This window comes from Haliaeetus albicilla, chromosome Z (genome assembly GCF_947461875.1).
Source record: "Haliaeetus albicilla chromosome Z, bHalAlb1.1, whole genome shotgun sequence".
Lineage (NCBI taxonomy): Eukaryota > Metazoa > Chordata > Aves > Accipitriformes > Accipitridae > Haliaeetus > Haliaeetus albicilla.
Genome location: NC_091516.1, coordinates 72,710,392 through 72,725,796, shown reverse-complemented (window position 1 = coordinate 72,725,796; position 15,405 = coordinate 72,710,392). Strand labels below are relative to the sequence as shown.

At 53.7% G+C, this 15,405-nt stretch overlaps 1 protein-coding gene across 2 annotated transcripts; it reads left to right on the top strand.

Annotated features, from left to right (window-relative positions):
* Nucleotides 1–13,467: 13,467 nt before the first annotated feature.
* LOC138683707 (uncharacterized) lies at nucleotides 13,468–15,405 on the top strand. 2 transcript variants are annotated; one of them, XM_069775861.1, is made up of 4 exons: nucleotides 13,468–14,354; nucleotides 14,612–14,714; nucleotides 14,975–15,034; nucleotides 15,122–15,405. In XM_069775861.1, exons 1-4 carry the CDS (start codon nucleotides 14,139–14,141, stop codon nucleotides 15,256–15,258), a joined length of 516 nt encoding a protein of 171 aa, XP_069631962.1. In that variant the 5' UTR covers nucleotides 13,468–14,138; the 3' UTR covers nucleotides 15,259–15,405. The 2 variants fall into 2 exon arrangements, with proteins under 2 accessions (XP_069631962.1, XP_069631961.1); XM_069775860.1 differs by having other exon boundaries at nucleotides 13,468–14,714.

The following is a 15,405-nucleotide window of genomic DNA, read 5'->3' as shown; positions in this document are numbered from 1 at the left end:
GGTCCGGTATCCCATTAGAAACTCCCTTCCAACAAGGGAAATCCTGTCCATGACGCCAATTAAGATGTCGCGTCCCAAAGTTGGAGCGACTCAGGTTCGTGGATTTCCTTTGTCAGAATTAAGGTGAAATGACACCAGGGGAGTTCAAACAACAATCAACATTTATTCAACCTAGCTAACTTTGTCCAGGTACACATGAACTTGTTAATGTGAACCTTGCAACATGTCATTAAGCCGCTGTTTGAGAAGAGGAGGGAAGTATAGAAAAAGAAATGGAAGAAGAAACATGAAATGTACCAGAAGGAGAGCCCTCCCATTGAGTCACAAGGTTCAGAGCAGACCCCCTTGCTTTCTGGACTCCTTCTCAAAGAGGAGCTCAGGGGCAGCTAGATCCACTCCTAGTCTCAGACTTGGTCAATGGTTTATGTTTCAAAGGATGAGGTGTAGGGACTGTGGAGAAGAGAGAAGGAAAAGAGGGAGAGAGAGAATGAGAGAAAGAAAGAAAGAAAGAAAGAGAGAAGAGAAGGGTTTCACCAGTCCTGGGTCCAGTGTTGGTCCAGCCAGCGTAGAGATCCAGTTCCGGAGGGCGCGCGCCGAGGACTCATTCTCCCTTCTTTTATAGTGTGTTCAATGGTCTCGACATGCGCAGTCCCATTCCCAGGGTTCTCTGCAATTGGTCAGTGAGCTTTGGGGGGGGGGGGGGTGTTCATTGCAGAGTTGCCTCTCTTTTTCTGCTGGCATGACCGCTTAAGATAGAAGCACAGTCCCATCCTCCATGGGGCCTCCTCCTCCAGGCGCTGCTGTGCTCCTTCTCCTGGTCACTTAAGATAAGGACTTGAGGCTTTGGAGAAGCGTGGTCCCACCCTCCGGGGGGCCCTCTCCTCTGGCCACATTGTCCTCATCACAAAACTCCAGCATTTTTACAGAGGCCGTTTTCTTCACCAAAGTCCTTCAACGAATGTTTGAGACATTGACTATAATTTGTCAGACCATCACACCATCCCAGCAGCTCCAGTTTTATCAAAACTGGCAAGCGGCCTGTGAAAATGCAGCCGCTATCCCATGACAGCAAGGGGATCCTTTATTTGGTGTACAGGCTCAAATGTTGCTGGGTGTGGGCCCTTACACCAGGTCCGACTGGCAAGCACAATTTGCCACAGAGGTCTTACAATTCAGTCAAGACTTAGCTTTTAAAGCATTGAATAGCGTGCATGATGAGAAGATTAAACATACTTTTACCTCAGTGAGGCAAGGCCCCACAGAAATGTTTTCAGCTTTTATTGATCGATTGCATGCCGCTATCATGGCACACCCTGATTTAGATCCTGAAATGAAAACCAGGTTCTTGGATATGCTTGCTTTTGATAATGCAAATGAAAAAAACAAAAAAGCTCTTAGTATACTGCCAAAAGGTTCTACCACCGCTCAGCTGTTAGAAGCTGCAGAGCGGATGCTAGAATCAGAAAAAGCAACAGTGATGGCCACTGCGGTAGGACCCCTTAACAAAAGGCAAAGGAGTGTGAAAAGATAAAAAATGTTTTCATTGTGGAAAAATGGGACATTTTAAAAAGGATTGCAGGAGCCAAATAGCTGTTGGCTCAAGTGTAATCAACCCGAGTGATTCACAGAAAAAATGGTGTGTAAACTGTCAGCGAAACAATCATAACACCCAACAGTGCAAGAGATCAGGAAACAAGTTGCAGAGCACGACTCACCCGTGCACGACGACACAAGTAGAGGGTGCCTGGACCACTGCGCAGCCGCAGCCAGTGGAAGCGCAGGGGTGGACTTGGCAACAGCAGTAGACATTACACTGGTAACATCCGAAGTACAACTTATAGATTCTCATCAAAAAAGACCATTGGGGCATGGGCTAAGTGCATTGCTATTAGGTCATTCTTCTGTTTCTTGGAAGGGCATTTTTATAGTGCCAGGACTTATTGATGCAGATTATTGTGGTGTGATAAAAATTATGGTCTATACGCTGACTCCTCCTGTTACCATACCAGCTCAATCAAAAATAGCCCAGCTGGTACCATTTCGGGCATGTGGGCCCAGAGCGCAGGCCGTGGAACGAGGCCATGGGGGTTTCGGTTCCACGGGTCAGCCTCAAGTGCTGTTAGCTGTTGACATTGCTAGAGGAAAGCCTGAGGAAAAAGTCACAATATCGCACCCTAATGGACAATCCCTGGCAATGTCAATGCTGACAGATACTGGAACTGACATTACCATCATCCCTGCAGGCAGATGGCCTAGTCAGTGGCCGCTAGTGCCCACAGCTACAGGGGTAGTGGGAGTAGGAGGCGTTCAACGAACAATGATCAGTAAAATACCAATTTCCTTTTGTTTTTCAGATGGCACTATGGTAACTACTCGACCATATGTGATGCACTTACCGATAGCTCTAATTGGTCGGGATCTTTTATCCCAAATGGGTGCTCATTTAGTTACACAACCTTTTTAGGAGCGGCCTCTGAAGAGCAGCCTGTATTAAAACTCACCTGGAAAACAGACAAACCAGTGTGGGTGGATCAGTGGCCGCTGAAACAAGATAGGCTGCAAATCATACAAACATTAGTGAATGAACAATTGGTAGCAAGACATATTGTATCTTCCACAAGTCCATGGAATACACCCATTTTTGCAATTCCTAAGAAATCAGGAAAATGGAGGTTGCTACACAACCTTTGGGCAGTAAATGCGGTCATGTAAGATATGGGTGCTTTGCAACCAGCTCTGCCGTCCCCTGTTATGATTCCAGAACATTGGAAACTACTAATTATTGATTTGAAAGATTGCTTTTTCACAATTCCCTTACATCCCAATGATGTTGAAAAATTTGCATTTACAGTGCCCTCAATTAACAAATCAGAACCAGCCAAAAGGTATCATTGGGTGGTGTTACCACAAGGCATGAAAAATTCACCTACATTATGTCAGATGTTTGTATCATGAGCGTTACAGTCTTTTCGAAGAAACAATCCAGAATTGCTGATATATCATTATATGGATGATATATTGGTTGCAGGAGAAAATATGGACACGAGTAAAACCTTAGCAGAGATCACTAAAGAATTGGAGCCTAAAGGTCTAAAAGTAGCCCCAGAAAAAGTCCAATGTTCAAATCTGTGGAAATATTTAGTTTGGGTCATTACAGAAAGTGTGGTACAGCCTCAGAAAATTGTGTTGATTTCCAAAATTTCAAACCTTACAGATGTTCAGAAACTGATGTGGGACATTCAGTGGGTAAGGCCCGTTGTGGGAATTACCAATGATGATTTAGAGCCCTTGATGCCATTGTTAGGGACAACAACAGGAGCAAATGATTATCGAAAACTATCATCTGAACAAAAAGATGCAGTTAATAAGGTCACTGACAAAGTGGTTTCTAATAGTGTGCAAAGAAAAATAAACCACTTGCTGTTGCAATTCTTATTGATTAATACTTCGGTTGAATGAAAACACCTTATTGGGTTGACAGTTCAAATAACAAAACAGAAAATTGCTATTTTGGAATGGGTATTTTTGCCTTTTCAACCTAAAACTACTGTATATACTAAAATTGAACAACTAGCGCATCTGATGATGAAAGGTCGAAAAAGAGTTTTGGAAATTTCAGGACATGAATCTGAAACCATGCTTGTGCCCATAAGGCAAGACTGTTTGGACTGGCTAATGGCCACCTCAGAAATAATTCAAATTGCTTTAGCAGAATATCCAGGAAAAATCACAAATCATTATCCCTCTGATAAACTGTTACCATTGTTACAAAATCAAGAATTTGAAGAAAAACCAATCAGGTCAGAAACTCCTGTTGATGGATTAACAGTATTTACAGATGCAGGAAGAAAATCAAAACAAGCTGCTGTAGCCTGGTATGAAAATAATCAGTGGCATCAACAGCTACTTTCAGGACATGCTGGGGATTCTTTGCAAACTTTAGAATTACAAGCAGTTTTGTGGATTTTTTAACATTGTCCTGATACACCTATCAATGTTGTGTCAGACTCCTTGTATGTGGTGGGAACTGCCCAAAGATTAGAATGAGCAATGATTAAGCAAGTAAAAAAAATCCTGTTTTACATATGTTGTTGATGCACTTATTGTTTTTGTTAAATCAGAGACAAAGTGAGTATTTCATTACTCACATTCGCAATCATCATTTTCAGCATGGATTGTCTATTGGCAACAATATTGCAGACAAATTAGTTGCTCCTGCATGGCAGCAGCACGGAACTAACCTGTTTGAGCAGGCCCGAGTATTGCACGACTTTTTTTATAGTCAGCAAAAGTTTTAGCATGACAATTCAACTTGAAAGTCTCTGATGCGCAAGGCATTGTGCAGTCGTGCCCTGCTTGTCAAAAGGTAGGATTTGGCTTAGGCATTGGAGTGAATCCTCGAGGTTTAAAGTCTTAACAACTGTGGCAGATGGATGTCACCCGCGTGCCTGAATTTAGCCGTTTCAAGTATGTCCATGTTTGCATTGGCACATTTTCACATGTGATATGGGCAACTGCTCAAACAGGTGAGACAGCTAAACATGTGATGAAACATATGCGCAGTGCCATTGCAGTCTTGGGCATCCCGCGGGAGCTTAAGACGGATAATGGTCCTGCATATGTTTCAACTTCTTTTAGCAAATTCTGTACCTTATGGGGAATTCGTCATCTAACAGGTATCCCTCACTTGCCCACTGGACAAGCCATTGTGGAAAGAGCTCACAGGACTCTTAAATCGCTTTTGCAAAAACAAAAAGAGGGAGAACTGTTGCCACCATTGAGAGACTTGCAAAAGTGCTATATGTGTTGAACTATTTACGTTTGACAGAAGGAAGAGACTCCCCTCCCATTGTAATTCATCACATGTCATTGCAATCAGGGATTCACAAAGAAACTGATGCAATTAAAGTGCTGTATTGGGATTTACGAACCGGGGAATGGAAAGGTCCAGTAGAAGTGAAACTGACTGGTCGTGGTTATGTTTGTGTTTTAACAGATGAAGGACCAAAATGGGTGCCAAGATGATGGGTGAAACCGTGGAAACAAGGAAAGTGAAATCTGATTCATGATTTCATCATTTTTGTTTTTGACAGAGACTTGAATGGGCAGTGATCGATCGTGTACCACCATTTTCACCAGCTGTTTGTCTTCAGAACCAAGCAAGTCGGATGATCACCGTGCCCAATCTGTCGTTTGTTGTTATTGTTCTATTTTAGGTTAAAGATGCTGAAGTGGTGGTTTGTTGTTTCAATGTTTTGTCAAGGTGCTGGAGCATTTTGGGCTCCTTCTTTACCCAAGACAAATATATGGCTCACGATTGCCAACCTTACCCATCAATCAACCCTGTGTTTGGCTATGGCCAGCCCCGACAACCCATTTTCTACATGTTTGGTGGGGGTGCCTTTGGACAATGAGGCATGGCCATTGCCAAGTACAAGACTGCCATCATCCGTGACCATGGGCACTGGCAGGGTTGACAGCTGGGATGGTATTATGCCATGGTTACCTAAGGCAGTAGTGGAACCACAAGAATTAGAACTTTTAGGTTCTGCAAAAATGGATTATTGTGTAATGTTTAACTATAGCAGTAATCATACTAAAAAAGGACAAATAGTCAATGCAACGTTGCCTGTGTATCGCAATGCAAGTGATTGGTGTAATTATACTAGTTCAACCCGTTTGAGATCTAGCAATACACCAATACAATTACCCCCAGGGGTATTCTTGATTTGTGGGGACTGAGCCTGGCCCGGCATACCCTCTCATTTGCAGGGTGGGCCATGTAGTTTGGGTTGTTTGACTGTATTACTTCCCAACAACACCCAAATTTGGCAAATAGAAGGAGGCACAAAAGACAAAAGCGCAAAATTTGTTACCATGCATTTGAACCGGAATGTAATGATCAAGTGCAATTTTGGTTGCCTAGCGAAAGGCAGCCAGCCTTTTAGCCCCAGGAGTAGGAGTTGCAAGTGCTTTAATGAATCTACAAAAGTTGGGCTGTTGGCTGGCCAAACAGAGTAATTTAACTTCACTGGCCCTAGATGGCTTGCTTAGCAATGTTGATAGCATATGGCATGCAACGCTGCAGAATCGAGCTGCTACTGATTTTTTGTTGTTAGCACATGGTCATGGTTGTGAAGATTTAGATGGAATGTGTTGTATGAATTTATCTGATCACTCTGAATTGATCCATAAAGCTATACAAAAGATGAAAGATCAAGTTCAAAAGCTGCAGGTTAATGATGGTTTGGGATGGTTAGACAGACTGTTTACCCATTGGGGAATTATGGGATGGGTAAAAGATTTGTTAAAAATGTTGGGAACTGTTTTGTCAGTATTATTAGTCTTGTTACTAATTATCCCTTGTATACTCAATTGTATAAGAAAGGTGGTACAGAACACAATAGCCAAAGTCTGGATTGTTCAAAAACAAAAAGGGGGATTTGTGGGATATTTGGAAAAAAATGGACATATAGTGAACAATCCAGGCACAATGGAACTGATTATTCCGTGAGCCAGAGGCCTCTGCAGGCAGCAGGCCTCAAGGACCTAGCGAAGATTAACTGTTGCTACAAGTTTAATGAAGTGAGCACGTGTTTTACGAAAACTAAAACAAGGCTAACTGTTACTTCAAAGTTTGATGAAATAAGCACAAAAAGCTGAACAAAGTTGGGCCTACCTGACTGAAAGCAGGACACAAGACAAGATACAGGCGGAAGGAACCATTCGCGTGATCAGAAGGCCTTATCCTATGAAATTATTGTTTTAGGCGCGTGGACAGCACATGCTAACCAATCAACAGATGGCTTACGCATGAGCAGGAACTAAAATACTTATGTAAACCAAGCTATTTGAGCAATAAAGTGGCATCTGCCTAGATCATATTGATTGTGTGCAGTGTCCGTAACTTCCGCGTTGACACTAAAGCACCATGGCTCCATGGGGAAGATGAGATCTCCTCCTTACTGCGTCTGAGCACCATGAAAGACATGGTAAAGAGCTTCCCCCTTGCCGGGACTCCTGTCCCTGCCGTCAGCCGGGGACTTGTGTCAGCAAAGGCATCCAGAATCGGCGGGGCTGGCATGGCCTCATTGGCCCTGGTGAGAGGGCTCCTGCTGTCCTGGAGCAGGGACCATGCCTTTCTGACAGCGCACTGCACCACATGTGATCAGCACAGCTGCGGCCCCCAGCCCGCAGTGTCCGGCAGGACGGTGATGGGACAGGGCAGGAGCACAGAGCCAGTGAGGAGCCCCAGAGCACAGCCCACATCTTTCCCCGCCGTCCCCGGCAGCCCCGGTGAGGCCAAGGCATTTCGCCGAAGCTTCCCCCTTGCCCAGCCCTACCCCTTCCCTCCATCCCGCAGGATGGCGCAGAGACCCCCCAGCCGCCCCAGGGTGGCCTGGGAGGAGGACAGGGCTCCCCAGGAGAGCAGGTCTCCACCGGAGCCCGACGAGCTGTGCATGGTCCAGCCGCTGCTGACTGGTGAGTGAGGCGCCCCGACGCTCTGGGCAGGGCTGGGGCCAGCGACCGCACCCTGCTCGACGCCAGGATCGCCGTTTTCCCCGGCGTGCTGGCAGCGTGGGTCCCATGGGTGGTGGGCATGATGCTGCCTGAGTGACTCAGGCAGCTGGGAGCTGGCCCCAGCACAGCCTCTCCCAAGGAGGGAGAGAGCAGAGGGGACCCTGCTCCTGCTCCGGGGCACGGGCAGAGAGAGGCAGCTGAGCTGGCAGCAGGCAGCGATGCTGTGGGATGGGGACCTTTCCTGCCTATCTGCAAGGCAGTTCCTCAGCCCAATGCACTGGGGGCTTTCCCCGCCGCACTGTGCTCCAGCATCACAGAAGCCTGTCTGCCCTGCACTCTCCAGCCCTGACACACATGGGAAGACTGCGCCAGGGGACCGGGCACGAGGCTGCAAGGAGGGCTGAGCTCCTTCCTCTGCTCTCTCCCGCCGCCGGACTCTCTCTACAGCCCTCCCTGCTCTCCTCCTTTGTTAGGTATCAGACAGTTACCCATGTACAAAGAGGAACAGGAAATCGTGGACTTCATCCAGGCCTTTGTCAGCAGCCCAGAAAAGGTAACCGTGGCCATTTCGAACGCAGCTGTGCTGGCGTCGGCTGACAGGGGCTCTGCTGCCAGGTTGCTGGAGGTGTGCTGGCTGGGCAGAGCAGCTTCTGCCAGGCCTCCTGCGCAGCACTGCACCCCCAGTGCTCTGGTCCCACTGGCCGTGTGTCCCCAACTCTAACGCTCCCTGTTGGTCTCTCTGTCCCCCGGCTGCCAGGAGGAGGGCCAGAAGATTAAGTTCCTGAGGGACATTTGCAACCTGTGCCAAAGCAACAGGTACTATACCTTGTCACAGTGCCTGGATGTCTACTGCCAGAGATACGAGCTGGCAGAGAATATCAAGGTGAGGGGACACCCGGCAGATCTGGGAAAGGTGGCAAGGCCCCCCGGCACCGGCACCCTCTGAGGACAGCCCTTGGGCAGGGCTTGGGTCTGGTGGCACTGGGTGCTGGCAGCTGCCAGGTCCCATCCCGGTTGTGCTCTGCAGCTGCTGCTGGAAGAGGAGCCGAGGGACCAGGTGTGCAGCGCAGTGCGGCAGCAAGCCATGCTTGCCATCACCGAATTGAGGTACCTGCCCGTCCCTCCTGGGGACCCCTGCCCCAGAGGTCTGTGTCCACCTGCACGAGGCCTCGAGGCACTGCTCCCGACATCAGTGTCCAACTGGCCCCTCTCTCTCTTTGCAGCTCAGTGCCGACGGCGCTGGAGGGCAAAGAGAACATCCTCCTACACACCTGCTTCACGAGTGTCTTCCTGCTTCCTCCAGAAGAGGAAATGAGGAGCCTGGAGAATTACTTCTATGGCCAGGTAAGGGCTGGGTGAGCCCCAGGAGCCCCCAGTCCCTCTGGGCTGTTCCCTGGCCACCCTGTGCTGCGATACGACCAGAGATCCAAGGCAGGGCAGGGGCTCGGCTTTGCTTTCCCACCCTCATCCCTTTGTGCCCTTCCCATGGGCCTGGCCACATCCAACGCCACAGACTGCTCTGCACACAGCAGACTGTCTGCCCCCGGGTCTCTCCCGGGCACCGGGAGGCACCGCGGGAGTCCTCCCTTGGCGCTGAGAGTTCAGACCAGTCTCCGGGGCGTGGGAGGGACAGCAGAATCACTGCCACAACTCTCTGTCCTCCTTGCAGACCCTGCAAGCCATGGACACCATGCTGGAGACGATGGTGCGCCGCTGTTCTGCCACCAGAGTCAGCGAGCAGCTGCAGAGTATCTTTCAGGTCTGGCATGTGAAAGGCGGGGCTTCACAGGGGCTGTTCCTCACCCTGGGGGGAAGGGGGTGTCCACTCTGGAGTGCACAGTCCTCACCCCAGTGCCATGCAGAGAGAGCACGCTGCAGGGAGGCTGCCCGCCTCCCGTGGTAACCAGGGGCAGCCCAGCAGGCGCTTCTGGAGCACGGTGCCTGCAGAGGGTGGCATCTGCCTTCCTGCCCGGCCACAGGGTTGGCCCGGGGGAATTTGTCCTAAGCCTGCGAGGGACCCTAGGGGCAGGAACCCCGCTACAGGCTTTGCTCGAGATCCCAGGCAGCCTTGACGGACTGTGAGAGTCCAGCCCGGGAGCCGAGCAGTGCTGCTTCTGCTGGAGGCCATGTCTGCTCCCAGGGCACACCAGCAGCTTCTCTCTTCCCAGATGCTGCTGAACTTCACCAACTCTGAGAGAGCAGCTGTGCAGGAGAGGGCCATAGGGAGGATTAAGGGTCTGAGCCTTTTGCTGGCCAAGAATTCCACACTGAAGGTGAGGAGCCAGGCACCCTCCAGCCAGGCCATCTCCCCCTCCCTGCACACCAGAGCAGCCTGCAGCTCTCCCCACGCGGGGCTGCTGCCCAGCTAGCTGCTTTGGGAGCCGTGGCCGGCATGGCCCTGCAAAGCCCTGACTCACCAGGGATCCAGCCCTGGGCACGCTCTTGGGTTCAGGGCTTTGCCACCAGCTGCCTGCCCTCAACCCTTCTGCTGTTCTGCCTCCCTCGCCCAGGCTTGGCACCGCTTTGGACAGGACACGTACGGCCCTGTCTGCTATGGAGACGTCCAGATCCCAATCCTGGGACAGCTGCTGGGACATCTCCTCCTTTTCCGCTCTTCCAAGAAACAAATAAGCTGTGAGGCTTCTGCTGCTGTTTCGCTCCTCCATGAATTCATGCATAATCAAAAAAGTAAGGGGAGTTGTGGTAGGCTTCATCCCTCTGCACACAGACATCTGCTTCTCTTCCTGACCTCCTTTGCCCCTCACAGCTGCTCCCCGTAGCATCCCAGCTGTCATTTTGCTGCAGAACCTGAGCGCTCTCCTGAAGTCCAGGACCTCTTCTCCGCTGCTCTCCTTCCTCCCTGCTTTCAGGATCTTGAACCCCGCTGTTTTGCAGTCCCCACAGCCAAAGCCACGTCTGCCCTGTTAGTGAAGAGCTGATCCATCTGTGCACCACCACAGCTGGCCCCTCCAGTGCCTGGAGCAAGAAGCTGCTCCTGACACCCTCCAGAAACCTCCTTGACCGCTTTTGTCCTGCCATCTTGCAAGCAGCTCTCAGGGCCGTTCGGTAAGCTTGCTGGCAAAGCTGCTGTGTCTTACTGACTCTTCTGTGTCCCCCCCCGCTGTTTAGGCAGGTCAATGCTAAAGGCTAAAGCACCGCGGCTCCATGGGGAAGATGAGATCTCCTCCTTACTGCGTCTGAGCACCATGAAAGACATGGTAAAGAGCTTCCCCCTTGCCGGGACTCTTGTCCCTGCCGTCAGCCGGGGACTTGTGTCAGCAAAGGCATCCAGAATCGGCGGGGCCGGCATGGCCTCATTGGCCCTGGTGAGAGGGCTCCTGCTGTCCCCGAGCAGGGACCATGCGAGGGCTGCACTCCAGTGTCCCACCAGCAGCAGCAGCTCCAGCCCTCCCGGCCACCAGCAAGCCCTGCTTCTCTGGAGGGCCAGCACACCGTGCCCAGGAGCCCAACCCTCCCTCCCTCCCTCACCCTGGGGGCCCTCTCTTCTCGTCCTCCCCCACCCAGTGACTGCAGCCCCTGCTGCCAGCTTTCCTGCGGGCACTGCCGCCAGCACTGCCGGCCATCTCTCACCAGGGCTGCTCGCACTTGCCCAGCGAAGCAGCACCGTCAGGGCACTCGGTGTGACGTGTCTTCGCTCCCTTCCTTCCTCCCATAGGCCTTTGCAAAATACCTCAAATCTTCTGAGAGGGCAGACATCGTCCTTGTGGCCATCGAGGCGATGAGAGACTCCAGCATCTATGAGAAGGAGGCGGCAAAAGTGCTGCACGAGGTCATGAGAGACCCCGACTTCTGGCTGGCGGATGTAAGTGGCCTGTGGCTGCACTGCCCTGCCCTTCAGCCCTGTCAGGCCTTGTTCCTCCCTCCATCCCTCCCTCCCAAACCCAGGTGTCTCGGGCACCGGAAGCCACCTGAAGGCAGCAGAGAGGGATGGGAAGGGCAGCGGAGGAAATGGCTGCACTCCAGTGCCAGCACCATCCTCATCTGTGTCCTCTCCAGGTGCCAAAGATCACGAGCTGCATCCACAAAAACCTGGGATGCATCAACACGGAGCCAGCCCGGCAGAGCGTGGAGTCACTACTTCTCCTGATGACCGACCGCTACCCCATCCAAGTGGTCACGAGCCTGCTGAAGTTCTCTCCGTCACCAGACAGGTACTGGCCCTGACAGCCCTGAGGGCTTCTTCCCCATGGGGAGAGGGGCCCGGAGACTCTCTGGCTGCCACACCCAAGGAATACTGCAGGACACCCCAAGGAGCAGGGCCCTCCATCCCACCACGCCTTCCAGCCCCGGTGGGTCGGCCAGGCCCGCAGCAGCCAAAGCTGGCCAAGCCAGCCCAGAGCCCTGCCACCATGCTCCTCCCAGCCCCACGGGGAACACCGCCTCAGCCCTCTGCTGCTGGCCCAGGGCATCCCAGCCGAGGGGTAGGGTCTGCCTTACGCGGGGCTGACCCAGGCCATGCTGCTGTGGCCGAGGCAGCCCTGCTGACAGAGCGCTCTGGCTTGCAGCACCGGCATGGCCATGTGGGAGATGATGTTGTCCACGCCCCGGACTTTGGAGGTGGTCTTCAAGGAGCAACTCGGCAAACTCCAGGGCATGAAATCACACAGCCCGGTCACCTCAGCCACGGAGGACGCCTGCACCCCTCACTTGGCTGTGAGTTACCGGAAAGGGTCCTGATCACCTTCAACGAGCCCTGCAGGCTCTGCCAGTATCTCACAGCTGTGTTGTTTCAGCTGATGGCCTCCAGTGAGATCCAGTCAGAGGATTCTGGTGACGAGTCCCACATTGAGAGCTACCAGAGGCATCCAAGCCTGTGGACGGTCTCCCTGTTGCTCGAAAGCCTCATCACGCTGTCGGAGAGACCTGACTCGGTGAGCAGGGCGTCATAAAGGGGAACCATGTTGGCAGCCGGGCAGCGGGTAAGGCCATCGCTTGGCCTTGGCTGGGAGTCGGGCGGTGGGGCGACTGCTCCAAACGCCCTCCCTGCCCCATGGTGGGGCCTGGCGGCTGCCTGGGGAGCTTTCCAGGCACAGAGGGTTACCAAGCCATCTGTCCCTTTGGGCCTGTGGCAAAAGGGGGTGGCTGAGCAGGGGACAGGGAGCCTTTGCTTTCCTGCCCTCCCCGACCTAGCCCTGCTCTCCCGTGTCCCCAGCAGTGTGCCCACGGCCACCACCTACCAGGAGGCTGCCACAGAGACTCCTGTGCCACCACCTGCCAGGAAGCCAGACAGGAGGCTGGAGCTCAGCGACCGGAGCATTTCTGCCAGGGTGGTCGCGGACCGCTTCACAAAGAGGAAACTCGGTCTTTCATACAGGCAAGAAAAATACAGGTCCTCCGGCCACACATCGCGGAGGCGTTCCACAACGGCAACACAGATATCAAGATGAAGGTCCTGATGGTCTTCAGAAACGTGATGGGTCACCTGAAGAGGACGGAGGCCAGCGCCATGGCTCTGCAGCTGGCGGAGGGGCTCCTACCCCTCTTTGATGATGTAAGGCTGATGTGGGAGCCTGAGCCCTGCAGATGGGCACCCTGCAATGACAGCTGCCCTTCAGCCCAGCCCTGCGAGCAGCGCTCACGGCAGGGACTTCTTTCTCCCTCAGGCTCTTGTGGCATGGCTTCTGGGTGCTGCAGCCCAGCACGGCTTCCCCCGACAGGCTGATGACCCCGGGCGACCTGAGTCCCCTGTGCTGGGGCCCAGCCTGGCCCCTGTGCAAAGCACCTGTGGGCCAAGAGCTGCTCTCAGAGCCCCGAGGGCTCCCCAGCTGCACTGCCAGGCAGGACCACAGATTGCCACAGCTCCTGTGTGCAGAGCCCTCCCCCCAGAGTATCCCCCCACACATCTGCCCTCGGGCTAATGCTCACAGTAAGCAGGCAGTGGCTCTTTCTCAAGTCCCCCTCCCCTTCTCCCTACCAGGAGTCCAGCCAGATGAGAGAGCTCTCCATCAGCCTCTTCCGAGATGTGATGGAGACTGTGGTGGGGAATGACAAGAAGAGGATGAAGAAGAAAGTGCAAAGGGGCCTTATCCCGCTCTTCTTTCACATGTGTGATGAGACCGACAGCGTGGCCAAGGTAGAGATTTCAAAGCTGGCCAGCGACACAGGGAAAGGCGTGCTGACCCCCCGGACATCAGCGCCAAGAGCTGCTGGCACGCGGACTCTGGGAGCGTGTGTCATCTCGGGGTCCGACTGACCGAGTCGCTGAGGGCAGGGCAGGGCTCCCCTCTGTCCCTGCACTGCTTCCACCACTGCTCTCCTCATCCCCCAGTGCCTCCTGCTGCAGAGGCAGAAGGGGAGGTGGGAATCCACTCCCAGCCACGCTCCCTCCATTCAGCCTTCCTCCTAAGGCTGTCCCTTGGGAAGGGTCCCTGCAGAACCAGCGTGAGCAGGGGCAGAGAAGCTGGCATGGACATTTCCAGTACCTGCCCCAGCTGCTCCGGCAGGGCTCAGCAGCAGCCCATGGCCCGAGGCATGAATACGCACGTCCCTACAGGCTTCCCTGCTGTCCCTGCAGGTGTCAGAGGCCAAGGTTTTCAGCCTCGATCCCTGTCCCCCAGGGCTGTGCCCAGGACACCCCCAGATGTTTGGGCCAGGGCATGTCCCAGCTTCCCAAGGGCAGGATCACCCCAGGAGCAAAGCCAAGAGGAGGTGGACGCCAGCTCTCCTTCCCCAGACTGTGGTGCCATCTCCCAGCTTCTGCTGCTCTCCAGGTCTCTGCAGAAGCCCTCATCACCACCGCAGAGCTCCTCAAGTGGAAGGAGCTCAAACACCTGGTGCAGACACAGCAGACATGGAGGACTGGAGAGTGCTTGGTGAGGACAAGCCCCAGGGCCTGGGGACCCTGGCCCATCTGGGCCTTGCAGTGGGATGGAGGGGTCCCAGCACCCCTTGGACCCCTCTGCCTGTGGCTCTCTCTCAAACTCACTCCCACAGAGCTCCTGGCTGGGAGACGAGAATGGCCTGGGGGGGACGGGGAACGAGGGCTGCCGGGAGGAGGGACTGCTCCGGCCAGCTGGGGAGGCTCTGTGACATGCCCGTACCCTTGTGCCCTCTCGCTCTCTCTCTCCAGCTGGTGCAGGACAGGAGCAGGGCGGAAGAATACTTGAGCCAGAGCCTGCCGTACCTGGGGGACGCTCAGGCCACCTTGCGAGAGGTGGCCGTGAGGTTCATCGGTGAGCCACAGCCCCCGGGGTCCCTCTTTTGGCAGAGCCCCAGCTGTCCCGCGCGGGGCCTTAGCCTCCCTCTCCCACCCCTGCCCACGCAGGTGGGCTTGGTGGCCGCCTTGCGCAGTCCCACCCCCCTCGGCTACTGGTCTTCCCTGGGCTCAGCCCTGGCGAGGGGGAGGAGGGCGTGCAGCCCAGGCGGCAGGGCTGGGGCTGTGCTGCTGGGAGCATGCTGGGGAGCGGGAGGTCTGACGACGCTCTGTGCCTAGGGCTTGCTGCGCGGCCCCTGAGGGACCAAAGCAGGGAGAAGCTGGCTGAGATCGACAGGGGTGAGTAGGGAGCATGGTCTGGAGGGGACGCCTGGGGGTCTCTGCAGACACGGGGGGTCATCTCGGCTCTGTTTCTTTCGGTTGCAGCTCTTCAGCCCATGCAAGAAGACAGCGAACCCGCCATCGGTTCCCTGGCGCTTCAGACCATCTTCATCCTGAACTCTCCAAGGGTGCAGCAGACATGGGGACGCAGCCTGCGAGCACTGTGCTGCGGGTGCTGCTGAGCCAGGCAGAGGTGCAGCTTTCCTCGGGAAAGCGGCTGTATTTTAATAAAGCTGGAACAACAAGCCCAAACCCACAGTGTCCTTCAGCTGTCGCGTGCTGAGCAGACAGCGTCATCCCTGGCCTGTCCCGCTGCCTGCAGGACAGCT